Source organism: Pseudonaja textilis, chromosome 1 (genome assembly GCF_049901715.1).
Source record: "Pseudonaja textilis isolate UNSWEBS1 chromosome 1, rPseTex1.2, whole genome shotgun sequence".
In the NCBI taxonomy this organism is placed as follows: domain Eukaryota; kingdom Metazoa; phylum Chordata; class Lepidosauria; order Squamata; family Elapidae; genus Pseudonaja; species Pseudonaja textilis.
This window is the reverse complement of record NC_141990.1, coordinates 66,197,586-66,217,620: the sequence shown is the minus strand read 5'-3', so window position 1 is coordinate 66,217,620 and position 20,035 is coordinate 66,197,586. Positions and strand designations below refer to the sequence as shown.

General features: G+C 36.6%; 1 protein-coding gene across 11 annotated transcripts; it reads left to right on the top strand.

The window, feature by feature from the left end:
• The first annotated feature begins 289 nt into the window (after window positions 1–289).
• Window positions 290–8,051, top strand: ZBTB18 (zinc finger and BTB domain containing 18). Of its 11 annotated transcripts, none has more exons than XM_026705241.2 (3): window positions 290–421; window positions 2,738–2,820; window positions 4,531–8,051. In XM_026705241.2, exons 2-3 carry the CDS (start codon window positions 2,808–2,810, stop codon window positions 6,111–6,113), a joined length of 1,596 nt encoding a protein of 531 aa, XP_026561026.1. In that variant the 5' UTR covers window positions 290–421; window positions 2,738–2,807; the 3' UTR covers window positions 6,114–8,051. The 11 variants fall into 11 exon arrangements, with proteins under 11 accessions (XP_026561026.1, XP_026561031.1, XP_087792960.1 ...); XM_087936834.1 differs by having other exon boundaries at window positions 302–421; window positions 2,764–2,820; XM_026705242.2 differs by lacking the exon at window positions 290–421 and adding an exon at window positions 478–507.
• The last annotated feature ends 11,984 nt before the right edge of the window (window positions 8,052–20,035 follow it).

Here is a 20,035-nt window from a genome sequence, read left to right as displayed (position 1 = left end):
AAGGGAAGAGGGAGGGGAGGGAAGGAAACATCTGGCTGCCGCAGCCCGGGCCCCGTCTGTGCCGCCGCCGCGCGCGTGCTCCTGCGCTGTGTGCGCCTGACTCCCCGCCCCCTCTCCCTCCCTCCCGCGCCGCCGGCCCGGGATCCTCCGGGGCGCTGCCATGGGGCGCCGCTGAGACAGCGCGGGGAGCCCCCCTCGCTCCCTCCCCTGCCTTCCTCTCCCCGTTGCTTCGCTCGCCTTGCCCCGCTTTGGTGGCCCCTCACTCACACTCGCGGACTTGGAGCGAGGGGAGGAGGACGAACGAGCGGGACGCCGGGCGGGGAGACGGGGCGCCCGCAGCGGCGGAGGGGGCAGTGGCGGCCGAAGGAGGAGGAAGCGGCGCAGGGAGGATCGCGGCTGGGACCTGGGGCCGCTCCAGAGTGTGAGTCCCGGGGGCTGACCCCGCGGGGACTGGGCGGAGAGGGGCGGCCGGGTGCGCGGAAGCCGTCCCGTGTTGCTAAGGAAGGAGTAAGAGCCGCAGGTTGCTTGTTGTGCTGGGGTTGCCGCGCGGGGGGGGTGGGTGGGGGGCGGGGAGTGTGTGTGTGTGAGGTTGTTATGGGACAACTGGCCAGCTTTGGGGCAAGTGGCACCGGGGACAGGGCGAGCAGATAGGTGTCAGGAAGAGAGAAGGATGCCTTGAGTCACCCTGAAGAGCCGCTTAAAGTGAGCTGATCTGGGGTGGCGGGGGAGGGGAGGGTTTAACAGGTGGAGAAAAGGAGGGGATCTGTGGGATGTGAAGTCGGGGGGAGAGAGAGAGAGACATAGCATTTTTGGGAACAAACCCCGTATGGAGATAGTTAGAGAGGAGGGTCCGGGTTTAAGGGGCTGGAGAGCGGGCAGCTTGTCTTGGATGGGAAAAGTCTCAAGTGGACTTAGGCGTGTATCCTGGACGGGGCTTTCATAAGAGGAGAGGAAGAGAGTAAGCTTCAGAGTAGATTTTGTAACTGTAGGAGAGAGAGTAAGGAGCAAGTTCCAAGTAAGTTTGCAAGGTTCAGAGTTTACAGTCTCACTTGCAGGATGGGAGATGGAGGGGGGTGGATTTGCTGGGGGATTGGGCTGAGCTGGGGAGCAGATGGGGGAGCAGAGAGGGAGTCCTTTGTGTGTGGCAGAGGCTGTGCAGTGTGTGTTTTGTCTCACAGCTCAAAAGGTCAGAAGGGGTAGGTGATGTGGAGAGCAGTGCAGCTGTGGAGACAAGGCAGGGTGGATGCTGAGAGAGAGATTTGCTCCCTCCCAGAACACTTGCATTCGGCTCTTCCACCTTACTTTCCTTTTGTTATTCCATTGACTACTGTTCCTGTATTTGCCTGCTTCCTTCTTTCCTGTCTGTGCTGTCTTCCACCTTCTGTGCAGTTACTTATTTAATCTTGACACACTTTGCAATGTGTCAGGAGATAAATGAAGTTATAGCTGACTTAATCTTCAAGTTCATGTCACTCTCTATGAAAGGTGAAAGGGGAAAATCACAATAGGGTCATCTGCCATGCTGTGTTTGTCTCATATTCACCCAGAACTTTTGCTTTATTTGTAAAATTCTATTAAGAACAGAGTCAAAAGAGAATTTGCTTGAATTAACCAGCTACCATAGTAAAATGAAATAGGGGAAAGTTATGAGTAAATGGTGCAGAAAACTTTGTTAATTAAACATTGTCTGTGGCCTAAGACTGGCAAGCTGGATACTTGTTTATTCTGCTGGGCTGAACAGCTTGTTTCATTTTAGTTTATTTCCCGATTACTCACAGTATTTTCCTGTGAAGTTAAGGGAGGTCATTAAATTTTTTCCATTCTAAAAAAAGGTTTAATATACACATACGGAATGAAAATGGTAATTTTGAAGTGCATGATAGTATTATTGCCTTACTAATGAATAGCAAACTTAGTATTCAGTTACATGCCATAGATCATGCCAGAGGCTTTATATGATCACTCCTTGAAATAACTGCACTTTTTAGAAATTTATTATGAGGAGGGAAATATTACTATTATTTCTGTTCTTATATTTGCAATAGTATGATCTGTAGAGCAAATTGAGCATGTAGATGACTTATAAGTGCCTAGAAAAGTGCTCCTTATGGTACATAAAAATATAAGCAATTATTACATCATTAATGAGTAAAATGAGTTAACGTACAATGGCATTCATATTGTATTTATATATATGAGGTTTTTCTAAGTCTGTTCCTTCTAAATTGATAGAAAAGATGAACTGAGTAACAAGATAAATACGTTGGGTAAAATGAATTGCTTAAAATGAACCTCTGGGTTCAGTAAAAAAATAGATGGGTAAGTTCTCAATATAAAAAAAAACCCTTCAAAGTTATGACAGAAAGGTTTCTATACTGTACATGCAATGAAGCCCCATATGTCTAAGGGTTTTTTTTTTCCCTTTACTTTTCTCTGTTAGAAAGTTTTGAAAAAAGAGACTTTGAAGTATTTGTTTATACTAACAGGCAAGAAAAGTTCTCTTAAGAAAAAGCTGGTGGAAGGAGTGTAGAGGAGTAGCATATGGCATTAAAAGGAGCACAGCTGGAGGTAACATTTCCATCTGAACATGATGTCAGAGCAGCTGACAGCCTGCCATCCCTCAGCCTTTTATTCTAACACACAGACAGGGAGTGAGTGTGTTTGCAGATCTGTGTGTAGGGAAGGTATCTCATTCCTCTCTAACATCATCTCCACTTTGCATCTGTCTCTTTCTTAGTCTGCTTTTTTCCACCGATCTAACAGACCTGGAGCCAGCAAGACTCGGACAAAAGGACTTAATCAGGTTTATGTGTGCTAAAGGTAGGAACAGCAGGAGGCTAGCTACAGTGTGCTTCTTCTCTCTTGATGTTTGTTTATTTAATTTCCAAACAAAAATCCCATTACTTGTTTAATGATGTTTAGGAAAAAATAAGTAGGGTTCATTGAAAAGGGAATAACAATTTCTATTGTAATTAAACTTTAAATACATGTTGATGCATTTGTTCCTGTGCAGTAATATTAAAATAACTATTTAAATGATGTAGTTCCCCTATATTTATTATGAGCACTTGAAAAAAAATTACAGTTTAGGAAATAATTTTGGTATTGCAATTATGATGACTGTTCTAAGAGTACTGTTTCTAAAAGAAAAAATATGAAAATAAGACTTGAAATGATACATTGATAGAAATAAAAAAATATATATGAATATGCATGACGATTTATACTGTTCACATTTATGCTTTGCCCAAGCCATTGAGGGATCTTGAAATCTGTAGCCCCCCCCCTCCCCTTTGGAAAAAAAAGGACTTGAATGTCTATGCACCTTTAGGATCCCACCTACCTTAAAACTAACTTACTTAGTTTTCACCCTATTTTTCTCCCTGGAAATATATTAAAGTTTATTTCAGTACAACAATAACTGAAGGAAAGGTTTTGTTTTCACAACTAATTTAGAACTTGTAGATTTGAGCTGCCTGAATTGGCCAGACAGCTGTAATCGCACTCCTCTATTCTTAATCTCTTTATCTGGGCAGCAGCTGCCATATGGCCACAGTCAGCTGGATCAGATGTTTATAAGCTTCCTTCTTCGTCCCTCTCTGTCCTTTCAGCCTCCTAATTTGATCACAGCTACCTTGTGAGCTGCCCTCCAATCTTTATTTTTAGCCCTCTTAAGGATTAGGATTGATGTTGGCTGTGGGGCACTTAAAGTGATTGTATTGTAAATCTTCTTGCTTTATTCTAACAGTAGAATATACTTTGGACCAGAGTGTAACTTTAAGAACATATAATGTTCTAGTTACATACAGCTGTATGTAACTAGTTTAGCACAACTTCAGTTGTAAGTACCGGTAGTAGAAAATAAAGAAGATATTTAAGATATTTAGAAAAGTCTAATGCTCATTTTGAATGGTTACACAATGACCCCAAAGGGAGAAAAGATTACTGAATTATGCTTAAATTGTTTCAACTGATATGCAGCAATAACATAGGACAGTCCTAATAGAAGAGTCTTTATATTAAAGGCTTTAAAAAAAAAAAAGATTAAGAGTTTGCATTTTGTGTGTATTTTTAAAGGGGGATGTCTGGTAATCAGTTATTTTGTTAGAAAAAGAAAATGGAAAAACTGGCATTCACAGATGAGACCAGCGATGATCTGTGCCAAGACAGTTTAGAAGCTATTGTCATCTTAAATCAGTTTAGTTTTTAAACCCCCCTCCCCTTTCTAGGATTAAGCAAGTTATATCATAGATATCTGCTTCTGAATTCAAATAGTAAAAGGCTGTTGTAACTTTCAAGTTCTGAATATTCATTTTAATCTGCATCTCCCAGTCTATTTCTTTACAGTTAACAAAACGGTTAATAGAGAACTCTGAAAGTTGCAAAAAGTGATGAACAGAGGGTCATAAAATCTTAATTTATTTCCATTTCTTTACAGAACCTTAGTTTGGATCTTTGTATCCGTTGCCAAATTATCAAATGTAGCCAATGAATATTTCCAGTGTTTAATTAAATCTTTTTTGCTCCTAGGTTATGAAGACAGCATGGAGTTCCCTGACCATAGCCGGCATTTACTACAGTGTCTGAGGGAACAGAGGCATCAAGGTTTTCTTTGTGACTGCACTGTTCTGGTAGGAGATGCCCAATTCCGAGCACACAGAGCTGTACTGGCTTCATGCAGCATGTACTTCCACCTATTTTACAAGGACCAGCTGGACAAAAGAGACATTGTTCATCTGAACAGCGACATTGTTACAGCCCCAGCTTTCGCTCTCCTACTTGAATTCATGTATGAAGGGAAACTCCAATTCAAAGATTTGCCCATTGAAGACGTGCTCGCAGCTGCCAGTTACCTTCACATGTACGACATTGTTAAAGTTTGCAAAAAGAAACTAAAAGAAAAAGCCACCACCGAGGCAGACAGTACTAAAAAGGAAGAAGATGCCTCAAGTTGTTCGGACAAAGTGGAGAGTCTTTCTGACGGCAGTAGCCACATTGCAGGAGACATACCCAGTGATGAAGATGAAGGGGAAGATGAAAAATTGAGCATCCTTCCCATCAAAAGGGACTTAACAGCTGAGCCTGGGAACATGTGGATGAGATTGCCCTCGGACTCCGGAGTGATTCCCCAGAGCGGTGGGGAACCAGACACACATGCAACAGCAGCTGGGAAAACAGTAGCCAGCCCCTGCAGCTCAACAGAGTCTTTGTCCCAGAGGTCTGTCACCTCCATGAGGGATTCAACAGATGTTGACTGTGTCCTGGACTTGTCTGTGAAGTCAAGCCTTTCTGGAGTTGAGAATTTGAACAATTCGTATTTCTCTTCACAGGATATGATGCGAAACAACTTGGTGCAGGTGAAAGTGGAAAAAGAGGCATCCTGTGATGAGAGTGATGTTGGCACTAATGACTATGACATGGAGCATAGCACTGTGAAAGAAAGTGTGAGCACTAATAACAGGGTACCATATGAGCCAGCCCATCTGGCTCCTATGAGAGACGATTCTGTTTTGAGGGAACTAGATAGAGAGGACAAAGCCAGTGATGATGAAATCATAACTCCAGAGAATGAGAGAGTTCAGGTGGAAGGGAGCATGGACAGCAGTCTGCTCCCTTATGTCTCCAACATACTTAACCCTGCAGGCCAAATTTTTATGTGCCCCCTCTGCAACAAAGTCTTTCCTAGTCCCCACATCCTGCAGATTCACTTAAGTACGCACTTTCGAGAGCAGGACGGGATCCGCAGTAAGCCTGCCGCTGATGTCAATGTCCCAACCTGTTCCTTGTGTGGTAAGACTTTTTCTTGCATGTACACTTTGAAACGTCACGAGAGGACTCATTCAGGTGAAAAACCATACACTTGTACTCAGTGTGGAAAGAGCTTCCAGTATTCCCACAATCTGAGCCGCCATGCCGTAGTTCACACACGGGAGAAGCCACACGCTTGTAAGTGGTGTGAGCGGAGGTTCACCCAGTCTGGAGACCTTTACAGGCATATTCGGAAGTTTCACTGTGAACTAGTGAACTCGTTGTCTGTCAAAAGTGAAGCACTGAGCTTACCTACTGTCAGAGACTGGACATTAGAAGATAGCTCTCAAGAACTTTGGAAATAGAATTTTATATATATAATTAATATATATATATCTATATATCTATATATAAATCTATATAGTTGTGGTACAGTCTAAAAGCAGTCTTGTTTCCTTAAACTAACAAAGTTTGGCCATTAGCTTGTTTTATGCACTTTAAAGCAGCATGAACATTTCACTACTTAGTGTTCTGATAATGAACTATAGAAATAAGACAAATAAACTTCATAAAACCTTCCCCTGTCTCCCCACCAAGTAAGTACTTCTTTTAAAAATAACTGCAATTGAACAAGAGTGATTGTTAGAGTCTATTTAACATTATTTACAACATTGCATCATTTCAATCTCCACTTAAATCAGTAATCTCCAGTTCTTTTTTATCACTTCAGTTAAATTTTTTATACTGCATGCATCTTTTCTAGCTCAGGGAAACCTGAATGCTTTTAGACCCAAGCGATATGATTTCTAAATGACTGGAGTATCAATTTTTCAAAAGTGATTGTTATTATATTGTAATTTGTAAACTACAATAGTTCCCACAATTAAAAAAAGAAAGAAAAATTTGAAAATACACTGGAATCATGGGGACTCTGAAGGCGTGTTTGGGATGAAAAAAGGATGTTGCATTTTCAGCAGTTGCAAACTGCATTTAAAATGTGAATTACTGTTATATACTGTAATTGATTAAAAGGGTTGGGGGGGTGTCAAAGAAATTGACAAGTTGTGTTAATGCTCTAAGTTAAGTCTTGGAAAGTAAATATTAATGCTACAGAAATGCATGCATTTCGGTATATTTTTGTCTTTGTTTGCATTGTATAACTTTAATGAGTGATTTTAAAAACTTATTTAATTTTTAGTAAGGAAAAGCACCAGAAAAAAAAAACCTGGTGTTACGAAGAACATAAATGCACTGCTTTTATTTTATATAATTTAAATTAATTACCCATTGTCTTTAAGTTGAACAAACACTATATGTTGATTTTAGCTATGTAAAGGAAGATAGTAATGTTTACAAGACGTAGAGATTTGCATGTGCAGTGAACATTTATTTAAAAAAATGATTGCACAAACCCATGCCAACTCCAACCTTAGATGCATATACTTACCCATGTGAGCATTTTTAGAATTCCTGCTGCACAAATAAACAATAGGTGTTCATTTTATTTGCCACTTCAAAAGATTCTATGGAGTGAAAAAGCCCCAGGCTAAAAGAACTAAAAACCTTGATTGACATGGGACAGGGTGGGGAGGTGGTGGGAGAAAAGTTGGGGGAGGGTTTGTGAACTGTGTGTCCAAACAGCAAAGACTGCAGCCTGACGTGTGGTTTTAATGATCAACACGTAGGGCAAAAAGCATTTTGCACAGTGTATGTTTTCCTGTCTTGCACTTACAAATAAGGTCTATGAGAGTAGCATGGAAAATGTTTTTTTTTTCTGCTTTTGTTTAGAATTTGATCGCCTTAACTACTGTAAACATAGCCTATTTTTGTGCTTAAGAAATTGAATGGAAAACTCCATTGTGTATTGCTGGACTGTTTTGGAAATATTTTGGTCAAATGTATATTAATTTGGCTGTAATGGCATTTACAACAAAAAAAGCTGTGAAAATGGCCTTGGAGCATTATTTTTAGTTACTTGAACAGTCTCTAGGTTTTAAAAATTCATTGTTTTTATTTAGAAAAGACAATCAGTGTCTGAAAAAAATGGACTACTTATGCTTTTTTATTTTTTTGTGGACATGAGTGATTGTTGGGGGGGTTAGTTGCCCTTTAGTTTCACATTTTATTTTATTTTTTGGTTTTAAAAATTAGACTGACATCTAGCCTTGACAATCATAGTATGTTTTATTTTCATGAGGGGGAGGGGAATAACTTATAATGCTGTTTAGTTTTGTACTATTGGTGTGTTGGTGAATTTTTAAATTGTGTGCTAACTGCAATAAATTATACATACTGAGAAATCATTTAGTTGTCTTCTCCCCTTTTTAAAAGAAAAAAATGTAAAATATTGTACATTCTTAATCTTTTTGTGCAGTTTCCTCTTGCTGCATGGAATAAGCTTGCAGTTTGAAATGGATCTCAAGCAAAAATTGTTTCCATTAAGCAAATGCTACTAATGCTATATTTCTAAAAAACAAAACAAAACCTGATCATGGAAATGATTTTTTTCCTACAGGTTCCTAAATAAAAAGCTATGGTAAGTAATATTCTGAGTCCTATGAAAGCACAAACTTCTAAGTCCAAATGTACATTATGTAAATTCTAAATCTAATATTAATGTGAAAATAAAAAAGGGGAAAAGGGAAAAAGTGACAGTTTGAAGAAATGACTATGTAGTGAGACATGTACAAAACTAAAATAATGGCTATTCCAAATCACATGCACGCAAATTAGATGGTCGGCCCGTTTTTCTTTAATAGATGAGCTTATTCCTGCTAGAGCAACTTATAAGTTCCCCTTAATTTGATAGATTAGTTTCTTAGGATGTTCCCAATGAAAGCTCTGTAATAGAATTTTCAGTTTGGATCAAAAGAAATGCTCACATCAACCAGTGAGCCTAATCTCAATTATTTACAATAAGGTTCATACAATATTGACAAATTATAAACCTCCAAATGATCTCATTCATTTAATGCAACATCCATACAGTTTGATAGTTCACTTTGTGATAGATTGGTCTCACAATTGATGGATATTTTTAAAATGCATGCCATACATAAAATTACTTAAAACTTCATATCACAAGGTTGGATATGTTTCGAAACCCCATTTTTGGGCTTTGGGCTTCATTTTTGTGAATTTTAAGGTAATGTACAGAAAATAAAATTCAGATTGTCACTTTCACAGTAAGACATGAAAATTCTGGAGGAATTTATATCATTTCAAATTTTCCGTTGAGATTGTTAAGGTGTTCAAAGCTTACTTTGGGATATAATTTTAGAATTCACTGCTTCTGATAATAAGAGGTCTGCTTAACTTACACATATTAGCATCTTTCTCCACAGGGCTGTAAAAATAAAGGGAATACTGTATCTGAATTCAACAAATTCGGCCATATTACATTTACTGCAATTGAAATGTAAATTCTCGTGATCATCTACGTATGAATGTATAAGATAATGAAATGAACCTCTCCTCCCATAAGACATGCTTTCTCTTTTAGCTTGTAATAACCTAATCTGCGTGACAGAATTTCTAGGGTGTGACAGTAACAGTTAACACCTTGGTGTAAACCAACAAAGAATGCTTAATAGAATTGTTGGTAAGTCCCAACGGCTTTTTGAATTCCAATGGATTAGACTCCAATACTGCAAATAAGATTAGATTCAATTACACTGAATTGCACATTGTTTTAATCATGAAAATCACTTGGTGAATTTGTATAATGTTGCAACATTTAGTTAAATGGCTAAATTTTGAGTGAATCTGGTAATTTTGTTTTGGGATACATCATATCACAGAATAAATAGCCCATTGCTTTGGTTATTTTATATCTTTTTAAAGTGAAATAAAGAGATTTTGCTGCACACATGTGTAATATGGTACATGCCTGTTCTTGTGCACGTGTGCCAAAACATAAGAATAGTATCATCAGAAACAGAATAAGTGTTATCAAAGAAATTCACAGCTAAACTGCTATGATAAAAGTTGATACATTTGAAAAGTATTAACCATTGTATTTATTGTTTTCTTTTTTCACAAGCAGCTGCATTTCTTCGAGAAGTTTGCTTGGGTTCATTTTTCCTCCTAAATTAAAGTAAATGCTTTTAGCATCATATCTTAAGTCCTTTTAATTATGTTCTTGAGTACTTTGTTTCTTTTTTGCTATTTTAGCTCTACCTATGAACCTCATAAAAAGTATATGAAACACAAATCAAGTGCTCTGCCAGATCAAGGTAAAATGGGGGGGAACAGCTGTTTTAAATTGAAATTTAAATGCATGCTTGTATTTTTATCTCAGAAGCATGAATGGCGTATTTGGGTTAACACATGCATGTTATTTTTACTTCTTGGAAATCATTTTTTTAGAATAATCATAAAAGGTTATTCTCCAAAATTATTCTATAACAAATAAGATTGGAAAAATAAAGGATAGGTAAAAGAAAAAAAAACTATTAGCCTTTTACAGTTTGTCTCTACTGAAATCTTATATTTAACACAATTAGGAAAATGTTATAGAACACTGGCTTTAGTCATGTTTCTTTTTATGAATATCTGGTAAGATCACATTATTTCCTTTTTCAACATTACAATATCCAAATCAAAAACAATGCTGTATAATCCAAGACCAGAGTCACAAAGTTGTTATAAGGTGATAGACATGCTTCTAAAAGTTTTGCTGGTGGCAGATTTTGATACAGAATTGGGTTATAAAAACATTGCTTAGAAATCTTGAGGATTTTAAGTACTATCAATATTCTGCTCAACGTTACAAGTTCATTTGTTATCCATATTCTAAATTGTGAATATAATTGTGAGCATCTAGTAGAACACTGATTTTTATTTTCTGATTTGGATTCTTTTTTATTTTGTCATAGTCTTTAAATTTGTAACTATGGATAAATGTATAGTTATTAAAAGAAATGCATAGTATTTTCAGAGTACTGCATATTTTAATGCAGCATTTTGCTATTGAGAAAGGAAATTAAAATATATATTTTGTATTGATATTTATCACATAATTCCATACATTAGAAGAATTATCAACTGAACAAGAGATACACATATCTCGTTATAATTATTTTTTAAACAATTTTTAGAATTGTAGCAAACATGTAATGCTACAGTTAAGCATAAAACTAAATTGTATGTGTTTATGATGTATGTAAAAGTGTAGATTGATCAAATTTTCTTTCCACTCTAATGAATATAACTCTTAAATTAGACAAATACTGAATAAATATAACCAAGCAATTGAAAAATTATATTTTAAAAAAGTATACATGTAAATGTACCCTTAACACATGTCACCATTTTTATTCATCGGCCAATGCGATGAATAAAATATTAGAATTTTCAGCTTTGATAAGCATAATGTAAGCCTGGATTCAATATCTTTAAATTTCCTTCATGAAAATCCTTCAATGATAATGGAAAGCTAAGGAGGATTGAACTGACTAAATACTTGGATAGAGGTCCCCCACAAAATCCCAGGGTTCCAGGCTAGAGTGGGGAGCCTTGAACATATCCCGGAAGGAAGGCAATGGCAAACACTGCTGTAGTGATCCCAAAGAAATGGCATGAATTAAGGAGACTACGTTTAGAAATATATTGCTTCCTGAGATTATTAAAAGAATTGTCAGAAAAAAATAGAGTTATCTTTTATTTGAGATTTTATGAGGGCAAGATGTCTTCCATTCATAATAGGTTTTGGTGGGTGCGTATGTGTTTTTCCCCATCAAGGGTGGAATTATTTTTTTAAAAAAATGTGTAAGCTGTTCCCTAAGAAGAAAAAGACAATAATTCTAATGGCAATGGTTAGGGTCCTTTCATTGAAAGCCCTCCTGATGCAGTTGCTTGAGAATATTATATGTAGCATTGGGCACCATTAGTTAGTATATCTTTACTGAAGTAAAAGGATTTTTCTCCCATTAATAGCACTGGAATTCTATAATGATTTAGTGAGGGGATGCATTTTTATTTTTCTGTTTAATTAATAAAACTATTTTATATACTGAATCCTGTTTGTTTTACCATCACCATGGAATTAAAACCGAGTCCATTGTACTTTCAATACTTAATATTTTGACAAAGAAATTGACTGTGGGACATTAAATGTAATCTTTATGTGTGAAATAATTTATTAAATATATGTACAATTCTATTTTTTATTGCTGTACATTATGTAAAATGTTGAGCTAATGCACTTTCTGTAAATAGTAAAAAATGAAGACGCAAATGACTACCATGAACTGCATTACACTTAACCTATATACCTCTCTTAAAGGTTGTTAAATTTTTCTCTTAATAAATTAAGATTTTCAAACAGAGTAGCCTCTTGCGTTAGCTTTGATTGCCATTATTTACCTAGGTACATTTTGAAGAGTAACAATGCAGTAAATAATCAGAGAATTACAAGTAAAACTGTAACTTTAATTATTTGTTGTTTAGCAACTTTTAAGAATGATTACATAATGGGATTAAAGTGCATGATTTATTTTGACTATACTGCTTTAAAGTCTACCATAGTAGAGATTGTATATATATTCTATAGTTTTATCAAATATTTTAATACATAGATAATTTATATTTAATTTATGAGAATTATTTGTATGATAGCAGACAATTTCTATCATGGGAGAAATCCAAGAGAAAGGGATGAATAAAACTACACAGTAAACACTCTTAAGAAAAAACATTTTGAGAAGTCTGTAAACAAAGTTTTTACATTTATTTATTTAGAAACTTATATGGCTACCTATCTTATACAGTATAATCCTAAATGGTTCACAATAATCAGAAAAAGCAAAATAAAACCAACGCACCCCATTAAACTCTACATATTCTTTAATCGGCTGGGCTTATGTCTCTCCTAGCCCCACTCACACCAGCCTCTTTATTTCTTTGTTCAACAATCAATGTGTACTCTTTGCACCTACATGAGAGAGGTCTGAAGGAGGCTCTTCAATATAATTAGACATGGATACCTCTGCAGTTCTCATAGCTTCTCGCAAACCTTTTTTTTAAACAAACCAACAAACTTTAGAGAACAGTCCTAGCATGTTTACTTTCTAAAACTGACAGGCTGTGGGTATCATGCCACCAGGATTTTTCAGCAGTTCAGGAGCAGCTGCAAACCTGGGTGATCTAACAACGACTTCACTGGTGAAGAGGGCACAACAGCGACTGCATTTTCTGTGACTGCATTTTCTGTGTTGCATGATAAAAGTACTTCTTCCTTCCCCTGTTCTTACCATTTTCTATAGAGGGACGACTGAGAGCATCCTCTCATATTGCTTTATAGTCTGGTTTGGAAGCATTACTGCTTCAGACAGGAAGGTGGTGCAGAGTGGTAAGGATGGCATAAAAGATTATTGGCAGTTCGCTCAGTTCTATCCAGGATACAGGATATAAGTGATGCTTGAGCATCCAGGATCCACAGGATTGTCTGGGACGCTACACATCCGCTTCATGACCTGTTTTCCTTGTTACCTTCTGGGAGGAGGCTTCGTGGTATCCGAAGAAGAATATCCAGATTCAAGGCACAGTTTTGTTCCATACAGTATCAACCTTGTGAACTCTCAAGCTTCCTCTTTTCGCCATGTATACAGGATGGACAGTGATTAACATATGTATTTATATGTATGAGTGTAATAATACCTAATATGTAGGTATTTACATTTGTATGTATATAGCATGTCTATGTGTGTATACGGGGTACACTTCTGAAAGCAGGCAACAATTTCATTTTTAATATGTGCCAGTGTGCTCACAGTAAAACATGATAATATAGGTTATCTTATCTAACATTGGCTGGTTTAGGGAGTTGACTCAACACATTTCTATTCCAGTTCCAGTATAAGAGCAGTGGAAAGCTGTTTTTTTTTTCCTTCCGCAGGGCTGGACCTTTGTGGGCAGACCATTTTTCCCCTTGGCAGAAATTCTTGCTTCACCCTGTCTCCTGGATTTATAACCCCCCTCCACTCCTTGGCCTAAGTGTTTATCGGCAGCCAGTGATCATCATACAACCATGGCTAAATAGAGCTATTGATCAGATGATCTCTTTTTCACTGTTTCACTGATTGGCTGAAGCATGAGCACTGGTTCATGATGTCACCTATGCATTTTGAAAGTTTCAAGGTCTGCAAAAGTGACCGTTGCAAGTTGCTCTGAGTGAATTAGAAGCAGAAACATCATGCTATAGAAGTGTCCTATATTTGAATCACAAACCAGCCAGCTACAGTTTAGCCTGACATATTGAGCAACTGCAATGACTTGAATTTAAATATGACAATAATATATTTAAAGTTGATGTATTACATGAATGTATCGGAAAACATGGTTAACTATGAATAAGAATATAAAGAAAATATATGTAAAAATAGGAAAGCATCATTTATAAGTTGAACCATCAGGAAATAAAGATTCAAAAACTTTGTTATAAATGCATACACACATCCGTACAGCTTGAAGGGTTTTTAAATAACATGCAGAGAAGGGCAACTGTGAGTAGGGAAAGTGCTTTAACTTTTTTTTCCTTCTTGCCCTTTCTTTGCAACACATCTTGCTTCTTTCCACTTCTTTCTCCCGTAGTTCCAAAAAAGAAAGTCTCAAGAAGTAGAGATTCCTGTACAATATGTTCTGTGATTTACAAGTATCAGAGAGAGGTGTATGTTGCCACTACTACCATGAGAAGTTTCTTTTTAAAAAAACTTTCCGTTCACCATGAAATATATCTCTGCCTTGTAGAGATTTGCTCAAGATGACAGTAAGGGAAACAAAATTCCTTCTGAAGAGCTTCTGACATCTAGTGGACTTGACAGTTGTCTGTACACTGCAAACCTGAGAATAAAAATTCACCCAAATACTATCAAAGCCAAATGCTGAAAATTTTGAGGATTTTAAATGTGGCGTGGGAACTCTCATTACTGCTACCCCAGAGTAGAGAAAATAACTTTGAATGGACCAGGCAGGTTGCAAGTACATCTAAATATATATATAGAGAGAACAGTCTTTCTCCAACTTTTGCCCTCCAGATGAGTAGGAACTCTCCAAATTTCCTAGTAGTAACTGTTGAACAGATTGACTCAGAATCCTGGGGTTAGTTCCTGTAAACTTTTGCAAAGCATGAGCATCACATGGATAGTGACCTTTCCACTATAAACAACAGAGAAGAAAATAGCAGCCATATTGTGGTGGCATGGCAATTTCATTTGTAGCATTTAATGCAGCTTAAAGAAAGAGGGTAAAATATAAACAAAACTGCTGTTAAAAAGATTGAAGCCACTTTTTTATTTATCTTTTTCTCTTTCATTTTTTTCACATATTTCCTTTTCCTATTCTTATCTTCAGTTCAAAATTTGTGTTATTCTATTGAAAACTTTAAAAAAAATTTTTTTAAATGCAGTTAGTATATACAAGGGCAATTTTAGAAGGTGCAGGAAGGAGGATGTACTACATATAGACTACTCCCATTTCTGCCAACTACCGGGCTCTATATTATTGAGACATTATTATTATAAAATTTATCGGCCATCCATCTTATTAGGGGTAACTCTGGGAGACTTACAATATTAAATTAGGTAGATTTATGAATGAAATAAAAGCACAGATCCTTTTAATAAAAGAGGTATCATTTTTATCATGCACTGGTAATGTTGCATAGTACCAATTTACTATTATCAAACCTACTGGGTTTATACGAGGTTGTGCAAGGTATATCGTAACTTAGTGAAATCTGAAAATGTGTCCCTCCTGATTCTGAGGAAGAACAGTTATATTGGAGGAAAAAAATAAAGCGTACTATCTGAAAAAAAAAAGGCTTTCCCATTTCTTTTGTGAATACTGTACAGAGAGTCACAGTTTAATTTTAACTGAAGCATGTTTCATAAATTCAACCATTCCAGTTTGTAAACCATGATGACTTGCTTATGGTGATCCATTATCCCAACTAAGTACCAGACATGAAGCACCAGGGTAAGGTTTTTTTAGCCATTTTTAAATGTTCTTAATGAAAACATAGTGGTTTAAAAAAAAAAAAAGGCTCATATGATGAATTCTCACAAAGACGCTGTCCATTAATTTGACTGGTTTTCCAAGATGAGGAGTTTAGAGTTTTCTGTAAGTGTTTTTTTTAAATAATATAATCAGCTACAATGAAAAACCAGGTTGATTTAAAAGTATTTTATTTTGAATTTTTTTTATTCTCAAGTTATTTATTGCATTTGCAAATAATATGTTTCTGAATAAAAGGAATTCTAAATAATTATGAAAATTGTAGAGATGACATTCAGTAGCATACAGTTCTTGCCACCATCGACTATTATTGTCATCACTAAAGGGGCTTCCTCCTAGCAAACTTTATATTGTGCACTGACTGGTCTCCATTTTCTGAAGCAGATTTTGAGAAAGAAGAATGGAAGGAAAGGAGGACATAGGTGAAAATCACCTCTTCTTCCCACAGAAGAGTTTCCTCTGAATGAAAAACCCAACTGTAATAAACTATTGCTTTTTTTTTTGCACATTAGGAATCTACTGTTTAATCCTCAATCCTTGTCCTTGACTATTCAGGTTCTTGACATTAGGAACGTTTTAATCATTTTCAATATCTCTGAGGTCGTCAACTTCTTACAAAGCATCAGAACCACAATGCGTTTCACTTTTTCTCAGCTTAGTGGGTGACTCAACCTTCTTTTGTGTCTGGATGAATTTAATTTATAGCTTTTAGGATTTGGGTAATTCCCTGTGTTTATTTTTGGTTAAATATTCTTATTTGTTGATTATTTAATTGTTTGTTTGGGAGAAGATCTCATTCCTAAATGGGGAGAAAAAGCAGCTTGATGCCATAGCCGGAGTCCAAAATAAATTAACTGCTCCATTGCACATACTGGAGTTGGGTGGGGGTGGGGGGCGTTAAAATGAGGGAAAGAGGAGAGAGAGAGAGAGAGATCTTCTAATCTACCATTAATTTACTAAAAGTTACATCTATCTGATGAAAAGCTGCATTTGTTTTAAGTTAACCTACCCAAGAAGTCTAATTTGGAGAAAAATCAATTCTTTGTAATTTTGTTTAAAATTTAAAAGTATAAGATACTCAATCTTTTCTTATTAACACAAGGAAACAAGATAAATAAAAGCCTCAAAATACTCTGCTTACGTGGAAAATTTAGATTGTTGAAATCTAAATTTGTTCTCCAATGTTTAATATTTGAAATCATGTAAGTGAATATAAGTAGAGAAATAGCTATCTTTTTTGGTATAAATGACAACAGCAAAACTCTTCAATAATAATCCTAAACAAAGCCGATTTAAAATGGCATGGGTTTATTTGCTAAAAGATTATGGAACTAATTAATTTTGAGTCCAGAATAATTTTAAAGAGATGTTGTAAAAAGAAAAGAAAAACAAGAAACACCCTAAAATGCAATCTATTATTTTGTTTCAAATCATTTGGAAAAGAGGAATATATGCTTTGGTTTAAATGGGAGAATATGTGTGTACTTTAGCAGACCGCAAATAAGTTAATGGAAGATACAGTTCAATTTTATGTATTCTTGTTTAGAAGTAAACTCCACCATATCCAATGGGACTTTCACCTTAGTAAGTCTACTCTTCATCTTTCTTGAAAATACAGCATTATTTATTTGACAGTGCCTGGACAAAAGCACATTTTTTGAAAAAAAAACCCATTTTGGCACAGTAGCTATGCAAATGCCAGAATACACTAAAACCGCATTTAATTGGACCCACTTGCCAACTTCTTGAACACAGCTTGGATTATTTCACTGGAGGCCGTTTCTGTTAAAAGCTGGGGGAGGAGGAAGTGGCATGCTGTCAAAACTTCAGTATTTTTTTTTTCTTCTCGCTAGAAGTACAATTATACTCAGAGCCAAGTTTAGAGGTATTTTACTATATTTAATAATTATTACACCAGATATTGTAAACATATGCATTGAAGGAGATTATAAGCAGAGAGTAAAATCATGTTAAGAATTTGGTGAGGGTTTATTTTAATTTTTCTCTTTTCTGATCTATCTATCTAACTTCCACAATTGCTTTCTGAGACTGTCCATGCTGCTGTAAAGCTGAGGTTACATGAGATGACACTTGAGGGTTAAATGAACTGACAGGCGTTTATTCTTCTTGGCTGCATGAGACAGTTTTCTCTCTTGCCAGAAACAAAGTACATAATGGGATTAAAATTATTTCTTAAGATTGGCTCTTCTCAATTCAGAACTGGACAAGTTAGTAATTCAGGGAGCTCTCATGAGCTGCTGTACATCTCACCATAAAATTCATCTATATCAAATATGCACATTGTGATAAATTCCATTCAAGAAATGGTTTTCCATATCTTATATAGAGGAGGATCGTGTCTGGTTAAATATTGGTGTATTCTATTGTGTTTCCCTGGGAAGGCTGTTTCAGGTGGTGGGTTAAAGGGTCTATCAATAACTTTCCTCTCTTTTAATGCCTTTTTATAGCTGTCTATGATTATGTCCACATTGTGCCATTACTTCTGAACTACTTTTTAACTGAGTGGTCTACTTCATGCCCCAATCAAACCAATGAGGGATAGCATACTTAACAATTTGTTGTCAGCTATGCCCTCTATCTATAAATGTGCATTTTTGATGGCATTGCATTGACTGGTGATGCTCTCCTTTTACACAGATTCTGAACTTGGGAAGTACAGAGATAGCATAATCATTACTCAAGAGATTAGGACATTTCTTGATGTTGCGTTGTGCCATGCTGGTGGTTTTATCCCTTGCCAGTACCAGGCTGAACAATTTCCCCAATCGGACTTTAGTTGCATGTAGTTGAACAGAACATGGGTAGTCATTCATGCTTTAATCCAATTCCTATCGAAAATAATGTAGTGCAGATGGTGACATTTCGGTGGGATATGCATTTGTGTGTGCATTCAAATTAGCATCCCTATCACATTCTGCTTCAAATAGACAACTTTGCATGAATGTACTGTCTCAGACCAGGATTAGTTTGTTATTACTCTTTTCCTAAAGAAAGGAAAATTGTTACAGTGGGGGGGCAGGGTCTGTATGAAAATATTCACACGCATATTTTCAAATTCAGCTCAACACAGTTATGTTTATGACATACACCTATGACAAGCAAAGATTATGGCTGTCAAAAATTGTTGCAATATTTTAACAAGACCAAGCAGCGTTTTTGATTTTTTGTGGGGTTCGTCTTGGTTTCTTGGCTCAATTCAAGCACTGAATTGTGTGGATTTATCTAGTTTAAGGAACTGCTTGCCTTATTGACATGGTCAGCACTACTTGGGATTCATTGGAACACCTGCCCCGAGAATACATGCTGTATTTTCTTATAGGCTGTTCCAGAATTGAGAAGTTCCATTTTTTTCCCTGAGAGTTCATTAGACTGAACCTCATTTTGTAACAACTCCATGACTCAGTTTGGACCAAGATTTTTTTAAAAAATGGGATATAAGTGTATGAATTGTATGTTTAATTAGAATTTATTGAGAACCCTTATTTTTATTTGATGTTTGTTGTATTCCAAAAACTTTCCATAAGTGTATTACCCCTGTATCTTTATGAAAAGTCAAGATGATTAAGTTTCTGCTTGGTTCCTACTTCAGAGAAAATGTGGCAAAAATACTTTCTATCCTGCAAAATGCTTATGCGTAGAAACTCACCCCTGATACTGTCTCCTGGATTTCCCCTCTCCTTTCAGATAGCTAGATAATATGATACGTTGGTACAATTTCACCATCCTTTACCATTGCGTAATCAATGGCTTTGCTTTCCCCCTGCACAGAGTCTATCAGGGCTGTACTTGTCCCAACTTAATAGGGAAAAATGTGGCAAGAGAAGAACAGGGAAGATGACAGAATGCTGGCAAACTGCTAATTTTAGTGCCCCCCCCCAACTGACCAGCTGCAGGAAGTGCTGACCGTTCAAAGAGGAGGAGAGTTGGCTTAGTGCCATGCAATGGGGTGTTGATGGTGGGGGAAAGGAGACAGTACAAAATGAACCGTTTCTATGTATTTCTGTATTCCATTGCTTGTAGTTAATATTTCAAAATGTAGCCAAGATATCTATAACTAACCAGGAAATAAAAATCACTAATATCATCAATGCAGTGCTCTGCTATCTGAGTTAGCACTACACCCTAGAATTTAAACATGCCCTTCAGTGGTGGGATTCAAAAACTTTTAACACCAGTTCGGTGGGCATGGCTTGGTGAGTGTGCTTTGCGTGCATGCACACACTTTGTGTGCATGCATGTGCCAAACACGCAC